Source organism: Petromyzon marinus, chromosome 30 (genome assembly GCF_048934315.1).
Source record: "Petromyzon marinus isolate PM22_M1 ecotype Great Lakes invasive population chromosome 30, UKy_Petmar_22M1.pri1.0, whole genome shotgun sequence".
Classification (NCBI taxonomy): domain Eukaryota; kingdom Metazoa; phylum Chordata; class Hyperoartia; order Petromyzontiformes; family Petromyzontidae; genus Petromyzon; species Petromyzon marinus.
In genome coordinates, this window is record NC_133696.1 from 11,555,294 (window position 1) to 11,573,826 (window position 18,533).

Sequence of the window (18,533 nt, forward strand, 5' to 3'; positions counted from 1 at the left end):
TGGTCCTGATGGACCGAAGCCTTCTGCTGGAGGGGAGTAGCTGGAACAGAGAGTGTCCAGGGTGGGAGGAATCGGCCACAATCTTCCTCGCTCGCCTCATGGTCCTTGTCGTGTGCAGGTCCTCGAGGGTTGGTAGATTGCAGGCAATTACCTGCAATCTACTGTAAAGACTTACCTGTTTTGCCTGCAGGCCTACACTTCCCATGTTATAATCAGTGGACTACTCTGCACTTTGTAGTATTTATATTTCCTAACTTTGTGCATGGCACACTGAGATCCCTAGATGAATTGCACCTCATGAATGTAAAGTATTATTATTATAGGCGCAAGAAGTTTTATTTAAGCTGTAAGAACCCGATGGGCTGTGTAGCTCTGTTCCATCACAGACGACACCCTCACCCCGGGTGTCATGCTGGCAGTGTGTTCATCTCACCGTGGGTCCAAATCACGTCGATGGGTCCACCCAGCCCATCATAACCCTGGGGTTGATAAAACAAAGCAGTAATTTGCGTAAGAACGATTATTCTTTGGAAGACCGGGACATGTAATTTCCATAATTCCAGGAATTACATTTGACATAAGACACCTTAAATTCACGTGATGCCGTTTTACCACGTAATATTCGTCATTGCTTTTCAAATTATCCATTGCCATTGAACTCTTAATTTTTGAAAACCATGTACGATGTGAGCTCCTGATCATGTGCGGTGTCACCAGACGTGGTGGAGCAACTGGGCTGCGTTAATTTAGTGGTGGAAATTCCTCCACAGTGCAACCGCTCTTGACTTCCTTCAAAGTGGCACTCATTTTATCCTCGCCAGATCAGCATGCGCTCTCGTGACGATCCAGTTGTGAGTCAAGACTCTGTGCCGCAGGGCCACTCGGCCAAGTAATACCAAGGGACAATTAAAACGGTTGACGAGCTGAGAGGTCACATGACCTCACAGCTTGTTATCCTGTGATCAGCTGCCATTCTGAAGTGCTGCCAAATAAAAGTGAACGGTGAAGGGGCAGCCCTGCAAGTTGCTTGCTTGTGCTGTGACCGGCAGAAGAGACACCCCTAAAAAGGAGCTCTCTAGGATATTGGGCCTTCTGTTCTTCCACGCCGACATCTTGGAAGAAGTGAGCGTACCCACACTGTAGCCCCACCGCACGCGGCCTGCCGATCGAATATCTGTCTTGTAGCCATTTCTATATATACGGCTTTCGTGTAAAGAGGCGGGGAAATGAAGAAACCTGCCCCATTGTTGAACTGCTATGCCAGCAGGGAAAATATGAACTAAACTATTTTTATTTTACCAGGTAAAGCCCACTGAGCTATAAACTCTTTTTTTCAGAAGCGACCTGGCCACAAATGATAGCTCAATGAAGTGGCTTATGTGGAAATGTATAGCAGCCAAATACTCTAACTGCCTGATGTTGATTATAAATGTGGAGGGAAAAAGCGGAGGACCCGGAGCAAAATCCATGTGACCACAGGGAGAGAGACACGCAAACTCCAAATATACAGCAGGCGTCAGGGTCGGAATCGAACCCCCGACCTCCTGCACACCAGGGGAGGTAGTTAACCTCTCGCCACCCCGGCACCCATCAAATAGGCGCGCCCTGGATTGCAAGTCCATCGTGGTAACGATGATTATTAAGACCAAGGCAGCGACCCCTGAACGAAAGTAGCAAACAGAAAGTGTAACGGGCCCATGAAGAGCCTTGCGTGCTGTTCTTTGTTGCTCGCGAGCTGACGGGGGATGCTGCTGTTGCCTCTGTGCCCAGGTACTGCCCCTCCTGCAAGCGGCACCAGCAGGCCACCAAGAAGTTCGACCTGTGGTCGCTGCCACACATCCTCGTGGTGCATCTCAAGAGGTTCTCCTACAGCCGATACCTACGCGACAAGTTGGACACGCTCGTCGACTTTCCGTTCAGGTGCTGCGCGTTTTTGTTTGTTGTTAAACCCTTTTGTTTGTTTATATCTAGTCGGTAAAATAAGCACCCGGCCTCGCGGTGGATGTGTGTTTGGCAGATGAAAGTAATTGCGTTGCAGAATAGCGTAGGCAAATTTAAAATGTTGGCTATAACCTGGCAAGAAAGCCTTTGTAGGCATGGTCAGGTGACCACGATGACGATGGGTGGGCAGACGACAGGCAGACGGTTGAGTTGGGTGTTGGCTCATGGCCTGTGGTCACTGAAAAACAACCAGTTTGTCAACATAATAAGTAACATACAACAATTATAATACACGTAATTATGCAGGTTGTATAATTGGAGGACCCCTCACTAAAATTATTCTTCTGGAACCGGGAGAAACGGTTGCCTACGAGCACAGGAATCTTCCTCAAGACGGTCGAGGTCAAACGAGCAGGAAGAGCGGATAGAGGAGAGGGGGTAATGAGGTGGGAGAGAGGGAGGGGACGGGGAGGTGAGTAGAGGGGGAGGTGAAGATGTGGCAGGGATGGCTGCCACGGGGAATCAAGGCTTTCCTGCCCATGACATCCAGAGGAGGCAAGACGAATCCACGGTCTTGTTTAAACAAATGCTGCTTTCAAAACATTGATCCTGATGGCCCAGTTGGCCGATGAATTTGCCGTTCCATCTCCTTCCCTTTTCACCACTAGCCGACTCGTGGGGAAGCCTGCTAGCACACACGGATCCGTTGTACCGTTTTGAACCTTGTTTCTGTCGTGTATCTGGTTATTACATTTGGTCAAGTGGATAAGCAGCCCTGAGACCGATGAGCTGAACAGTTGGGTCAAAGGCGGCGCACATTTTTTCATCATCACAAATGTCATTTGCGTAAACTGCGTGGAATAATGACACCTGATTCTTTGAAATGAGTGGAGCGGTCTGGCAAGAGTTTCCCGAAAAACACGGTAATGCACATCAGCTGGCTTGCATTTCTGCTGGTTCCCTGACAGTAGGTGCAAGCACCACTGTGGTCATCAAAGAGTGGTTCCAGAATTCAAACCCCTCTTCCGTCTCGTGCTCATTTATTCATTCAACAGTTTGCGATTGAGTCCAAGATCTTCGTTGTTATTCTGTTAAAATGTAATGGCCTGGTAATGTGGTGACCCAACTTATAACTGCTCTGCACTCCGGCACTAACCCGGTTGGTTGCTTTATTTGTTATTTCGTGGTGTGTTTGTCCTGCAGGAATCTGGACATGTCAGAGTTTGTCATTAACCCGAACCCGGGCCCCTGCAAATATGACCTCATCGCTGTCTCTAATCACTACGGAGGAATGGGGGGCGGCCACTGTGAGTGCCCACATCGCACCGCCGCATCAGCAGCGGCAACCGTGATTTAATAAATAAAAACACAATTTGAATAATGCCCGCTGTGATTAGCTCGCCACCCTTGTGCGCAATGCAATATCCTGCAGCTTTTCCTTTCATGCCATCAATGCTTGTGTTTATTGAGCACAGGAAAGATGTCTTGGACTGCTCCTGTTCAGCATTCGATGTAAATTTTTTCCATAAGTACCCTTCCAAGACATCACCGATGTGCTTTTCCGTTACGATGACACACACGTTACATCGTCAGAACGGAATCGGGAGTAACAGGCCATGCGGGAGGGCGTGTGGCACAGTTTGGCGCCAGCTATCGTAGAGTGCGGTGGTCTTGTCGCCACGGTTCTCCGCGGTGAGTAACAAAGTCTTTAAAAACAACGGCGCTACTACGCCTCTCTAAATGAAATTAATTCTGAAACCGCTCGCGCGTTCCGAGGTTCAGCGGTTGAAGGGACACGGACACCCGCCCTGCAAGCCTGCAGACATCTCGGAACGGGAAAGGGCAAAGCCGTGCCGAGGGGGTGTCCTGGCCACGTGACTCGTTGCCTTCCCTTTGCTGCTCCCGCTTGTGATGACGATGCTAACTCCACACACACACATAACAAAGATCCCCCTATATAGCCCTAACAGACTGTTGGGGCAAGTGCTGTTAGCGAGCACGTAAAGAAGGCCGGCATGGTGCACGAGGGGGTGGGTGGCCAGCACCAAGTGGCCTTTGTCTCGCTAGTGGCGATGTTTACACACCACAATCGGTACTAATTTGAGGCCGAGTCGACCTAGGGGAGGCCCAGGACCGGTTCAGACAATGGTCACCGGTGTTGGCCGTGAGCGGGAATCGAACTCAGGTCGCCGGGTTCGTTGCGCAGTGCGCTAACCATGACACTCCCGCTCCCCGCACACGCACGCAGGTACACGCACGCAGGTACACGCACGCAGGTACACGCACGCAGGTACACGCACGCAGGTACACGCACGCAGGTACACGCACGCAGGTACACGCACGCAGGTACACGCTCCCCGCACACGCACGCAGGTACACGCACGCAGGTACACGCACGTAGGTACACGCTCCCTGCACACGCATGCAGGTACACGCACGCAGATACACGCTCCCTGCACATGCACGCAGGTACGCACACGCAGGTAAGTGCACGCAGGTACACGCTCCCCGCACACGCACGCAGGTACACGCACGCAGGTACACGCACGCAGGTACACGCATGCACTTTTACCTTCCAAACCAGTTCATATTTACATCCCTTAACAGCAGCCTCCGCTGTATAATAGGTTTCACCCTTTCTGGCCAAAATAAAACAGTTTGTGTTAAGATGTTAAAACACCAACCAGTTTGTGTTAAGATGTTAAAACACCAAACAGTTTGTGTTAAGATGTTAAAACACCAACCAGTTTGTGTTAAGATGTTAAAACACCAAACAGTTTGTGTTAAGATGTTAAAACACCAACCAGTTTGTGTTAAGATGTTAAAACACCAAACAGTTTGTGTTAAGATGTTAAAACACCAAACAGTTCGTGTTAAGATGTTAAAACACCAAACAGTTTGTGTTAAGATGTTAAAACACCAAACAGTTCGTGTTAAGATGTTAAAACACCAACCAGTTTGTGTTAAGATGTTAAAACACCAAACAGTTTGTGTTAAGATGTTAAAACACCAACCAGTTTGTGTTAAGATGTTAAAACACCAAACAGTTTGTGTTAAGATGTTAAAACACCAAACAGTTCGTGTTAAGATGTTAAAACACCAACCAGTTTGTGTTAAGATGTTAAAACACCAAACAGTTTGTGTTAAGATGTTAAAACACCAACCAGTTTGTGTTAAGATGTTAAAACACCAACCAGTTTGTGTTAAGATGTTAAAACACCAACCAGTTTGTGTTAAGCTGTTAACACCAAACAGTTTGTGTTAAGATGTTAAAACACCAAACAGTTTGTGTTAAGATGTTAAAACACCAAACAGTTTGTGTTAAGATGTTAAAACACCACAAACAGTTTGTGTTAAGATGTTAAAACACCAAACAGTTTGTGTTAAGATGTTAAAACACCAAACAGTTTGTGTTAAGATGTTAAAACACCAAACAGAAACCTTTTTCAACGTCCCCAGTCTGACCATGCTGAAGAGACATTTGGGGGCTTCAGATGCCTCTGGGTAAAGTTTTGTACCCACCGTATCGTTAAGTCACGTTGGGTTTGGGGACGAAGCAGCCTGCCACACTGCGACTTGATGTAATCTCTTAATTTAATTCAGAATCAGAATATTTATTTATACTGGAGGAATCCGATGAGCTATAAAGCTCTTTTTCACAGATGTCCTGGCATTACAACAGCAAACAGTACGAGAAACATGATAGTGCAAGAAAGGTGAACAAATGACCCACACACATACAAATAAAACTAAACCATCCCCATCCTAACAGACTTAGGTATTAACTTGTTTTTTCAGAAGTGACCTGGCCACAAATGATGGCTCAACAAAGTGGCCCATCATTTGGACATTTCTAGCAGCAAAATCATCAAAATAATCTCAATACATGCATCTAAATCTGGAAGGAAAAACCGGAAGGACCCGGAGAAAAATCCACGCGACCACGGGGAATGAGATGCAAACTCCAAATATACAGCGTGCGTCAGGATCGGGATCTAGTCCCCGACCTCCTCCATACCAGGCGAGGTAGTTAACATCTCCCTGCCACCGTGATGATAATGATGATGAGAGAGAGACACGCAGACTCCAAATATACACCAGGCATCGTCAGTGTCGGAATCTAGCCCCCTACCTCCTGCATACCAGGCGAGGTAGTTAACATCTCCCTGCCACCGTGATGATAATGATGATGAGAGACACGCAGACTCCAAATATACACCAGGCGTCGTCAGGGTCGGGATCTAGCCCCCGACCTCCTGCATACCAGGCGAGGTAGTTAACATCTCCATGCCACCGTGATGATAATGATGATGAGAGAGAGAGAGACGCAGACTCCAAATATACACCAGGCGTCGTCAGGGTCGGGATCTAGCCCCCGACCTCCTGCATACCAGGCGAGGTAGTTAACATCTCCCTGCCACCGTGATGATAATGATGATGAGAGAGAGAGACGCAGACTCCAAATATACACCAGGCGTCGTCAGGGTCGGGATCTAGCCCCCGACCTCCTGCATACCAGGCGAGGTAGTTAACATCTCCATGCCACCGTGATGATAATGATGATGAGAGAGAGAGAGACGCAGACTCCAAATATACACCAGGCGTCGTCAGGGTCGGGATCTAGCCCCCGACCTCCTGCATACCAGGCGAGGTAGTTAACATCTCCCTGCCACCGGGATGATAATGACGATGAGAGAGAGAGACACGCAGACTCCAAATATACACCAGGCGTCGTCAGGGTCGGGATCTAGCCCCCGACCTCCTGCATACCAGGCGAGGTAGTTAACATCTCCCTGCCACCGTGGCGGTTCGGACTGTGAGCGCACGTGCGCGTCGCCGCGGTAATTGTGTGCCGCCGCCACCCCTCCGCAGACACGGCGTTTGCCAAGAACAAGGATGACGGCTACTGGTACTACTTCGACGACAGTAGCGTGTCGCCGGCCACCGAGGACCAGATCGTGGTGAGTGGGCCAGCGAGCTCCGGGGAGTGCTCGCACCGTCGATGGGCCAACGCGGTGGGGGTGGGGGGGATGGGGGGTGTAGAGCGCCTACAGGTTGCGCCGCGTTAGCTCGCGCGTGAGATCTGGGTGCTGCGTGTATCTGTGAAAACCACTGGGCGAAAAGAGCTTCGTAGCTCATCGGATTTGCCTCGTGTTAATAAGGATCCTGATTCTGAATGGCTGCATGCGCGGGGCTCCTGATGGGGAACCCAGGTGACGTCTTGCTGTGTTTCTGCATTTCCTCCTCCCCGACAACTCCTCCTCCTCCTCCCCCTCCCCGCCCGCGGTCGCCGTGGCTCAGTCGAAGGCGGCCTACGTGCTCTTCTACCAACGGCAAGACGCGGCGGGCAAAGCGCACGGAGCGGGGGCGGCGCGTGGAGCCGCGGCGATGGCGGCGCCGCCGTCCCCACGGGGCTCCCCCTGCGCCACCACCGTAGCCTCCGCCGCCTCCGCCGCCGCCACCACCGCCTCCTCCTCCACCGCCGCCACCGCCTCGTCGTCGTCGTCGTGCGCCGCCCCGGCCTCCGCCCAGCGCCGCGACGACGAAGAGGAGGACGAGGAGGAGGAGGAGGAGGAGGAGGAGGAGGACGAGTGCCTGGACAACGGCGCCGTGAGCAGTGCCGAGGAGGACTCCATGGACACAAACTAAGCTCCTCGACCCCGCTGCGCCCGCTCCTTCCTCCTCCACGCTCGTTCCTGACCGCGCCAGTCCCATCGAACGGGCAGGCCGGCCCTTGAAAATGCAAAACCGAAAACACGATGGGGACGTCGGCGCGGTGGGGGGGGGGGGGGGGTGGGTTTGCGTGCCCTACGAGACGTTTTCCACCATCCCCACCCCCCTCCACCCCGCCCCCCCATCCCGAAATGGCACCGAGGTCAAGGCCGCCGCACGGGCGAGCCGGCTCGCCGGCGGCCGCTGTCGGTTTAACGCCCGCGGGGGAAATCTGCGCGGCGGCAAAAACCGCGCCACGGGGACGGACCGTCGACGATGATAACGACGACGACGACGACGACGACGACGACGAGTCCTGAAAGTTGCCCCGCGGAGCGACGCTGAGGCTCGCCCGCACCCGCGGTGGGAAAACCGAGGCTTGGGGGCGGCCGCTCTCCTCGCCCCCCGCTCGTCACCACCGCCCCTCCTCCTCCTCCTCCTCCTCCTCGCGCGCGGGGCCGGGCGCGTCGCTCCCCGACCGTCGCGAGGAGCCAGGGAGCCCGGCGGCACCGCGAGCGCCTCCGGTGTCAGCGTCCGGGCGCGTTGTTACACCGCCGCCACCGCCCGTGGTGCGAGTGGGAGGAGGTGCGAGCGGGAGGAGGTGCGAGTGGGAGGAGGTGCGAGTGGGAGGAGGTGCGAGTGGGAGGAGGTGCGAGTGGGAGGAGGTGCGAGTGGGAGGAGGTGCGAGTGGGAGGAGGTGCGAGTGGGAGGAGGCGCGAGTGGGAGGAGGCGCGAGTGGGAGGAGGTGCGAGTGGGAGGAGGTGCGAGTGGGAGGAGGTGCGAGCGGGAGGAGGTGCGAGTGGGAGGAGGTGCGAGTGGGAGGAGGTGCGAGCGGGAGGAGGTGCGAGTGGGAGGAGGTGCGAGCGGGAGGAGGTGCGAGTGGGAGGAGGTGCGAGTGGGAGGAGGTGCGAGTGGGAGGAGGTGCGAGTGGGAGGAGGTGCGAGTGGGAGGAGGTGCGAGTGGGAGGAGGTGCGAGCCGTTCGTCCCCGCCGGTCCCACGCCCCCCCCCCCTCCCCGCGACCAGCAAGGGTGCCCCCACGTGCGTCACCGCCACCGGCCGTCTTTCCATCGTCGCGTCTCGCAGCCAAGCGGAGTCTTTGTTTGTTTCGCCCTCCCTGACCATTATGGCTACTGTGTCAGCTTGAGACTTTTGCCCCCTTGTGCTGATTTGGCAGTAAGTTATTGCGTGCGTCGAATGTCTCCGGTTTGAGAGACCGTTTTGAATGCGTATTGTGTTTCCAGGCGCTTGTTTTGTATGCTGTGTATGTGCGCCGATACGGCACGTGCGTTCAATGTTTGTGTTTACATTTAGTGTCTTACTGGAACGTATGGTGTGGAGCTCCTGACATTTGATTTGTTTTAAGCAACCAATTGTCCGGATCCTTTACCCGGCTGCAAACACACAAGCAACACACCTACACACTCCGTGTTATTGCCTTAGTGCTGAACAACCAAATTGTACATAGCACATGGGTCATTGTGCTGAGAAAATTGTAATTCGCAGCGTGTTTGGAGCAGCTTTAACATCGGCCTGCAGATCACGTCTCCAACCATCGGGGGTTTTAGGTTTTTTTTTTGCGCGCGCGTGCGCGCGACGGCAGGATTGTGTCGGACAGCGCGTTCGCACCGCGCATCTTCGCGCGCGGTGCGAACGCGACGCTACCGAGCCACGCGCACCGCCCGCACAACCTCTCCCCCGTGGCATCGGGCACGCGGCACACGTTGCCGGCACCGCCTCCGCCGCCGCTCCTGGGCTAAAGGGTCTCTCGGTTTACTCTCGAGGCTTTGGGGGGGGGTGGCGGCGATCTCGCCGAGGGGGGCAGCTGGGTTTGGGTGAACCCAGACGTGGGCTTCTCGCACGGCGCCGAGTGGAATGAGCCAGTTTCATTTGCACAGAGATTTTTGTACGTTTGCAAGCCGCCTGTACCTTTTGTTTTGCCCCCGTGTTGGGCACTTTTGTTTCCGGTGACGCCTCATTTTAAGTTGACGAAAATAAGTCTTGATCTGCGCGAGATTGTCTACATTTTTTTACTCGATGCTGCTTTGTGGTTGCTCTTCGTTTTCGGAATATTGAAGTCGCCTCATATTTATCGCCGTGCCAATTTGTTGAGTATGCGCCTGCATATGAATTGATTACTTGGCAATGTATATATAACTAATATATTAATATATGTTATATATATAAACGCAGCGGGCAGCAGTTGACTACGGACAACTGGAGATGAGGCAGAGAAACCTGCACTTAAAATCGTTTTTCCGGCTTCGATTAACTTCGCGACCATCTGATGATTTTTTTTGTTCCTCACGACCTATCGATTTATGTTTTAATTTTTTCGTTGAATGTTTAAGCAGGAAACACTTGGCTTGCCGCTGGTCGCACACAAGACGAGACGGAACTCGCGCCGCTCCCCGTCGTTAGGCTCGCCGCGGGTTTTCGAGGTTTTGCTGCCCGGAGTTCTCCGACGTGGCCTTGGGGTTCGTAGCGCATTTGTCGTTCGCGAAGTCCGACGTTTCGCTTCACGTGCTAGGAGCTTCTTCAGGAAGTCGGTGTGACGTACGAGGAAACGCAGGCGCGCTCTGCGGGAACTCGAATATTCCTTTCCGGTGAAGAAGCTCCAAACACGTGTGAAGCGTGAAAACGTCGGGACGTCGGGCAGAGGGATGCACGACGTTCCGACGTGGGAGCTCAGCGGAGAGCCACTCGCCGCTGTTATTGATCCCAGCCATACATCTGTGAGAAGGAGAGCAAATCCCCCCTTGGCGAGACGAGAAACTCCCGTGACCTGCACTTGTTTTTAAACATATCAAGGTTTTGCATGAGGCCGGTAATGATTCGACAATTGAAACGTGTTCTTGCTTCCGCTCACAATGCGGGGAGTGCCGTCGTCCAGGAGAGGGCCGATCGCTGTGTTGATGGAAATTCTACTCGGATCGTATGCAAACGTTGCCTTCAGCCGAATAGCGGAGCTATTGAGACTGCGGACGGGGCAGCAAACCAGTAACAACGACAACACGAGTGATAGCCACAAACGAGTAACGACACGAGAGTAAGCCACAAACGAGATGCAATTTGAAATTCTGGCATTTTTAACCCCGAATCGGAACACGATTCATCATATCGAGGCGGGGGGTGGTGGTGGATCATCGTATATCTCGCGCAAATACACGGTGCGTACACACACACACACACGTGGTACATTTGTGTGTGTGTGTACGCACTGAGGGTAATCTGCCTTTAATTTACCAATGGTGTTGCTCACCAAACATTGCCAAGTGAAACGCTGCCTAGTGACCGATTTGAGTGTTCTCCTCGCATAACCCTGCCCCTGCTCTATGCTGGGTCCCCGTTAGCGTTTCTCAAAGCCATTTGCCTTATTTTTTTTATGATTTCCCCTTTCACTGTGAACTCTGCAACGGGGTATTCTTCTACTTCGTGATTTTGAGGTCGCCAGCAGCAGGGATCTCTGAACCTGCGAGCGCACAGACGGATCGTCGCGCGCGTACGCGTGTTATGCCCGCAGTGAATTTAAGTTGAAATTACAAAAAGGGAAATGTGTATGTGGCTGTTTAAGCTGGCTTCGGGTCAGAGAGGGCCGGCCAATGCCACTGAATCCTCCCATTAAGCCTGTAAATGATAAGGAAGCACACGTTGAATATCTTTAAAATGGCAATCTGTCCCAAATGCCAAATTGTTCACTAATGACAGCAGTGGTCAATTATACCTTGTGGTAGTAGTTGCAGTTGTAATATTTGCGCACATGCACGGCACATGGCAAACACAAACCAGAGCCCTTTGTCAATGAATTGCTGTATGAAGGCCTGCACACACCATATTGGTCATCGAGGGTTTGTTTGGCCATACTTCACCATGTTGGGCATTGCATGTTTGTGAAGTGGGACCCAGGATTAATGCAGACGTCACATTTAGAATCAACATGCGTTGTTAGAGTAATTGGCTGCTATTAATATCCACGTGATAAGCCACTTCGTTGAAACATCATTTGTGGCCAGGTCGCCTCTGAAAAAAGAGCTACATAGCTCAGTGGGCCTTACCTGGTAAAATAAAAAAGTAGTTAATAAATAGTTAGTGGTCTCCACTAATGTCAGCTGTGACCCGGAATCACCCTCGGGCTCTTGGGTTCAAGGCACAGTGTGCTTACCACTGCACCACTGCTCCACCCACACGGCACATACATAGGCGGTGTTATAATATCTGTTGCGGATTCAAAACGCTTGAAAAAGTGGGTTCATTGGTGGGCTGGGTTTTGCTCTGGCACCCGTTCTTGGCTGTGGCAGAGATAGGCCTGAAAGCGTGAGTAGATGATAGTTGGGAGACTGGCACCGTCACACCATCGCGCCGTCTGCTATTGAAGGAAGGCCATTGCCTGAAACGTCGCATATTCTATGTATTTCTCTCTTCATGGCGGCGCTATTGATGGACGTGCTCGGTTTTGTGTTCTTTGTGATTGTGCACCCACTTCCTCATGGAGTAACAAAATTAGTGGCGGTGTCGGATCACCGTGCAAAGCTCTGCTGCGACTTTGGGTTTTCCGGCGGAGATTAAATTCCGATTTTTTTTTTTCCCCAAGCGCGGTGTTTTAGGGGACCGAACGGAGCGGCAGAATTGTTGGCACGTAACGATCCATCGATTAAAAGTCGCCTCTTGCTCAAAGATGCGTACACGTGGGGATCGCGTGCGCGCGTAGGAACTCGCGATCTGCATTGTGTTTTTTGTTGTAACTGGTTCCTGGAAACCCGGCAAGGGCCGAAAATAGGAGCGATTCCTGTTTCACGACCTCGAATCGTGCCGGCGCACGTTGAATCACCGGGGTGGGCGGGTGATTGGTTTCACGCCCACAGAATCCCATCAAATGTTGGTTTTCCCCATTCGTCTTGTCCTGTCCTGAAGAATGAAAAAAGGGAGCGTGTTTATTGGAAGATTGGCGAATGTAGGAATGTGACACGGAGCGTGAAGGTTGCATTGTGTAGGGTTGGTTAACAGGCCAATGGAAGTGACTCTCCAGGTTGTTTTGCGATTTGTTCTTTGCCAAAACCGTTCCACCGACGACTGGAACGTCCTTCCCAACCGGTGGCGTTCTGGCAGTGAAGGCGGTCTGCCTGACCCACGTGATTCCGCGCGCTGTTGGGATACCGATTTTTCGAAGCCCATTTGCCACTCGCAATTTGTTGCTCAATTTCTTGTCGAATAGCTAGGACCGGCAATTATTCTCCGTCTCAACTCTGTCGCCCGCTACTATACAGCCTCCAAATTGTTGCTTGTTCTAAGCCACCGGTCTCTTTTTTTTTAATATGCCACCAAGAATATTTTCAGTTTATTTATTTGAGAGACAATCTTTAGTTCCTTAATTGGCTGCCTCAGGCCATTGCTGTGAATGCTACGTTGGTGTGTGTGCGTGTGGACAGCTGTCACTGTTCACTGGAGTTAACGTGTACGTGAGCACAGTGTTGCAATTTAACAGGTCGGCTCTCGCAACAAATATTATCCATAATAGAGGTGTGTGGGTTACATCGCGTAAATATAAAAGTATCGTTAAATCCGCCATTCGAGTGATCGAACGGTAAATGTTGTCGTGGGTTTACTCTCCAACAGACAACCAGTGTGCTGAACTAACAATGAAATGGCATGTTTTTAGTGACAAACCTTACTAATTGTTCGTGTCGGGCGATGGCGGGTTTAACGGCACATTTATATTTACGCGATCTAACCCAAAAAGCTCCGGCTTGGCAGCTTGGGAGGCCCGAGTGCACGTGGGAATAAAATATAACATAAAAGATAAAATAAAATATGCATCTGCTTACTTAATACTCCACGCAGAGGAAGTGTTATTTCGAGTTAAAGTGCGTCCACTTGATGCGAGCGATGGCTGCCAACAATTACGCAAGGGCTGTGTTCATGCGCGCCGGCCGGCGCGAATCCGCTGCACCGTCGGCGTTCACGCGCCGGTCCATGCCAACATTGTTGTGTTGCTCACAGAAAAGTGGAGGCTGAAAACGAGCCGAGGTGGTAAATCACGACGACTCGTATTTCGTGTTTCATTCCGAAAACACGAGTTGTGGCAAGAGTATTAAGAAAGCGCGCGGAAATGTTTCGTGCCAGAAAGCAGAGTCCCATATTTGCCTCCCTGCATAATTTCATACGCATGTGCTTTGATGGAAGGTAAGGCGCGGCCCTGCAATTGTTTGCTCATGCCATTGCTGGCAGAAGTCTCAACTCGAGGGAGCTCACGAGGGAGCATTGATGGTCGGGAGTAATGTATGGAGACTAGTGATAAGTGCATCACTTTAATATCCCAACTTTGAAAAGCGTGTAATCGTTAAACGAAATATAGTCACCGCTGCTTCAGTCTTGCACTGGCTAATCCCTCCGACAACCCTAATCCATTCAAACCCCCTGTGAATTAATTCCCAGCCTTGGCCCATCATCGCACGTGGGTGCTAAAGCACATCTGCTGCCACCGCTGGTCAAACTCTCAACATCCCTTGCCCCGGCCAAGAATAGAGAGGGCGGGGAGGGGGAGGGAAAAACGGGATGTGCAGCGCAGTGGGCCCTCCTTACCTGGTGACATAAATAAAAATAATAAGTCAAACGACAGGTGTAGTTTGGGCAGCCCACCTCACGAGTCGTGCTCCTCCGTGCCCCTTCGTCGTGCTGGCGTGCGGCAGAGAGGAGCACCGCTCACTGTGGGAGTCTCGAGTCGGCGAGTCTGTCTTGTATGCCGCCGCTGGTGACGATGCGTCCATGGTCCCCCAGTGATTTACAAGTACCTGGTTGTCAGCCCCCCCTGGGGCGGAGCGTGGGTCGTCTGTTGTACGCAATGTGCCCTCGCCTCTCTCTCTCTCTGCACAATCCCACTTCTTGCCCTGCCCGATCTCCCTTCATGTTAAGCAACTTGCTACGTTGGCAGCTATTGGACGTAGGTCAGTTTGACCGGCTTCCCCCACTTGTGGTGTACACACACACACACCGTCTTAAGGCTTCGAACCCATGCTGATAAAGAGCTGAACTGCAATGCTGAAGAGTTCTGCAGTATGGCAAGTGAGAAATTTCCGCCTTTGCCGTTTCCTCCCACGAGGTACGCGCACGCCCTTCAGTGTCTCTCCCAAGTCGTCTCCATCGTCGTGCTTGGCTCTGTCTCGCACCTTTGCTCCCGACGTACGCGGCCGTGGGTTTTTAATTTCGCGGAGCCGGTGTGCACTAATTCACGTGTCCTTGGTTTGCGGCGCTACTTTGCGGGACCGTGTGTGATCTGCCGAATGTAAAAAAAAAAACTTAAACATGGACGGTGTTCAATCGGATAAAACTCATTGGTGAAATATCGGTCTGCACCAGTGTACATTAAAAAACATGTGACCTGCAGTGACATTCGTGGTATTTCTGGCCAAGGCGGCCTTGTACTTGGATAATAATTTACACTTGTAAAAGCATCTTACACCCAGAGGCCACACGGCGCTGTACAAAACACAAAACAGAGATCCCCCTTATCGCCTGTAACAGACAGTTGGGGCAAGTGCTGTTAGCGAGCACCTAAGAAGGCTGGCACGGCGCACGAGGGGGGCGGGTGGCCAACACCACGCCCGGCCGCCTTTGTCTCCCCAGTGGCGATATTTACACACCGCACCAAGTACTCATTTGAGGCTGAGTTGACCTAGGGGAGGCCCAGGTCCGGTTCAGAAACTCATCCAATGGTCTTGGCCATGAGCGGGAGTCCAATTCGGGTCGTCGTGTTCATGGCTAAGCGTGCCGACCGCTCCACTACTGCTTCCCACTCACACGCGGATGGCGCTCTCATAGTAGATCTTTGACCTCCCAAGATCTGGCTTCGAAACCTCATTACATTTAACGCTTTATTAGACATTTTTCGTAGTTAAGACATTATTTCACAATGCCTAGCACCATTTTAGTTTACATTCTCTCGCAACTTGGTACTTGGCAGGGATTAGGTATCGCTTATTTCAAACAATTGTGAGCACCTGAAGTGTGAAACTATTGCTGTAAGCAAAGGCAAGTTCGATACTTAACATAACTTCTTATAAATCAAATCTTGACTTACAGCTTTCGTGACTGCAGGAATTCATATTCTTTGGGTTTTTCGGTAAAGCCACGTAGATAGAAAAATAAAATATCCCTATAAATCAGTTTTAGGTTTTGACAACTTAAGTCCATAGGTGAGCGATGTCCACATAGAAGTCTTGAATCAAGTGATTGACTCAAAATATTTCACTTTTAATATGGAATACGATACTCGTATGCCTCGCTAATTCCTTGGATTGCATTCACTTGTAAAGGATTACAATCTTGGTTTTGCACTTGTACCAGGTTACGTATCTTTCTGTTAACCCTGTGCTAAACAGAACACCATGCTGCACATGGAAATTTAGCACATCCCGAGCAAAATGAGAGCCAACTCGTACCTGTCGAAATAAAAACGCCACTGCCCTCTCTCTCTGCAAGCAAGCTGACAGTTTAGCCGATTTGATTTTAGTGTTTTAGAAAAGGTATTTAATATTTAAAAAAAATTGGACGAAAGTATAGGCATGGAATAATTTTTGACAGTACATCATCCAACAGAAAAAAGTAAAAGTATTTTTTATTCGGCCTGTTTACCCAGGAAAGCCTAATCGAGTAGGGAGGGGGTGATGTTGCCAAACGAAATCCCAATTGAGTAATTTGCAGCTAATAATTCAGCATTGTAATGTTTGGCCAACACCGGTTACATTGCAAAACAAAAAAAACAATTGCTATGGGAAGGAACAGAAGATGGAGGAAACGAATCCACGCAGAACAGGAGAACTCCACGCAGAAAGTCGCCCGTGTCAGGAATCAATCTAATGACCGCCACGGTGGCGAGATGTTAACTACCTCGCCTGGTATGCAGGAGGTCGTGGGTTCAACCCCGACGACTACCTGTATATTTAGTTTGAATGTGTTTTTTTGTGGTCGTGTGGATTTTTCTTAGAGTCCTTCGATTTGTCCCCTCCACACTTAGAATTAACGTGCGTTTCGAGTATTATGGCTGAGATCATATATTTCCACGTGATAAGCCACTTCGTTGAGCTATCGCCCTTGGCCAGAAAGCTTCTGAAAATAACTATATCTCAGTGGGCCTTACCTAGTAAAATAAAATAAAGTTTAGTTGCAATGCCCTGTGGTTTGAGAAAGCTTTAGAATGTTCTGACCCCGGTGTCTGGAGATAGCATGTAAAAATACAGAAATGTAATCCCTTTCACGGAGATATTTATTTGTATCAACGCAGAATAGTTATGGGTTCTGGAAAGGCCCCCGTTGGCAGGTTTTTTTTGCATTTCACATATCCTTGCGTGCCAATTGTGCTTTGCCTCGGGGCAGTAAAAAAAACCGCCGCCACCGTTATATTTATTGGACCAAGTCCTGGCACAGATCAAAGTGGAGTTTTCAGTACGTGTGATATTTGTGTTCGTCGTTCGTACATATTTAGATTGTCAAATCACTTTAAGGGAGGTTGGGGGGGGGGGTTTCACAGCAGTGTTAAATACACATTCAGCGGGCCCGCCGTTCGCGCGTGTCAGTGCAAAGTTTCGTATTATTTTACGTTTCAACTAGACCGAGGGCAGATTTTACTTTGAGTTGCCTAAACAAAATGTTTCATGTAAAAAAAATATATTCCCAGCGTACCTCAAATTATGGACGGCTCAGAATAAACATTATAAACAACGGGGTAATACTGTACAAATGTCACGATGAACCCATTGATTTTGGAATATCTGTAGACTTAACTCTTTAGGTTGATTACACAGCTTTAAACAAATACATATTTCACGAAGGAAACTTCTCCTTTGTATGGGTAGATATGGTCGGCAAAATAAACTGTTCCCAAATGAAAGGAGTACACAATGCGATTCAAGTTGCGTTCAATGAAACAACACGTGACCCCTGACTGGAGATTGCTCTCATGCCCAGGTTTTCCTGTAGTCCCTCAATCAGCGTTCAGTCCCCAAACACTGGGGATGAGGAGTCATCGGCGGAGCCGATCCATTCAGAGTCTGTTGCTAGGCCTTACCCTCGCTCTATTTTAGGTGGACTTACGACGCAAACATAATATTGTTGCCCAAAGTCCTGTTGATTCACGTCTTGTTCTGCTTCGATTCCCGTGTGTGACATCAGAACTTGTACTTTACAGAAACGTCTGATGAGCTGATGGTGAATGGTTCTTAATGTCAATTGGTTTTTGGCCCAACAACAAAAAAAAATCTTCCCCCCCCCCCACCCCTCAAATTGGCGTTTGTCATTTTCGGTACCGGTTTGAATTCTAGCGCTGTAATTGTGTTTGCGTTGAAGTGTTAACACTGTGGATTGTAGGTATTTTGCTTTTAAAACGTAGAAAAGTGAGGCGATTTAAGGTGTGAAATTATTCATTGCGACTCATATGCCATCGCGTAAACTGGTTCTATGCAAATTTCGCAACAAATATATTTACACAAATTGTATCATAAAAAGCTGCTCCGACAACAAGCTGAACAGTGGTAACCGTTACATTTTCTGTATGGTTTGGCTTCTTTATTCCAAGCGAAAGCCATTCCAGCTCTGCAGTACATAGACTATATTGTACACCGATTTAGCCTGCAATGTATACGGAGACACATAACACAAATTTAGCAAGCATGAGTGTGATTGATTAAAAACGGACATTAAAGTTCACTCTGTGAGTGCCAGCTGGTGTGTAAAACGTTGAGTGTCGATCAGCGGGGTCCACAGCGCCGTGGTGTTGTGGCGTACGCAGTGAGACGACTCGAGACCTCAGCTGTTGGCCAGGCCGGGTGGGTGGGTGGGGGTGACGACGCATTTCCGTTGCATGCCTCGATCTCTTCTTTGATTCGCTTGT

The 18,533-nt window shown here is 50.3% G+C and overlaps 1 protein-coding gene across 3 annotated transcripts in view; it reads left to right on the forward strand.

The window, feature by feature from the left end:
- LOC116947613 (ubiquitin carboxyl-terminal hydrolase 15-like) overlaps nt 1-15,031 on the forward strand; it is an 84,815-nt gene extending 69,784 nt beyond the window's left edge. For all 3 annotated transcript variants that reach the window (XM_032963558.2, XM_032963559.2, XM_076070748.1), the window contains 4 exons: nt 1,771-1,920; nt 3,145-3,248; nt 6,814-6,902; nt 7,243-15,031. In XM_032963558.2, coding sequence (XP_032819449.2) covers nt 1,771-1,920; nt 3,145-3,248; nt 6,814-6,902; nt 7,243-7,590 — 691 coding nt within the window. In that variant the 3' untranslated portion in view covers nt 7,591-15,031. The remainder of the gene's footprint in view (nt 1-1,770; nt 1,921-3,144; nt 3,249-6,813; nt 6,903-7,242) is intronic.
- The last annotated feature ends 3,502 nt before the right edge of the window (nt 15,032-18,533 follow it).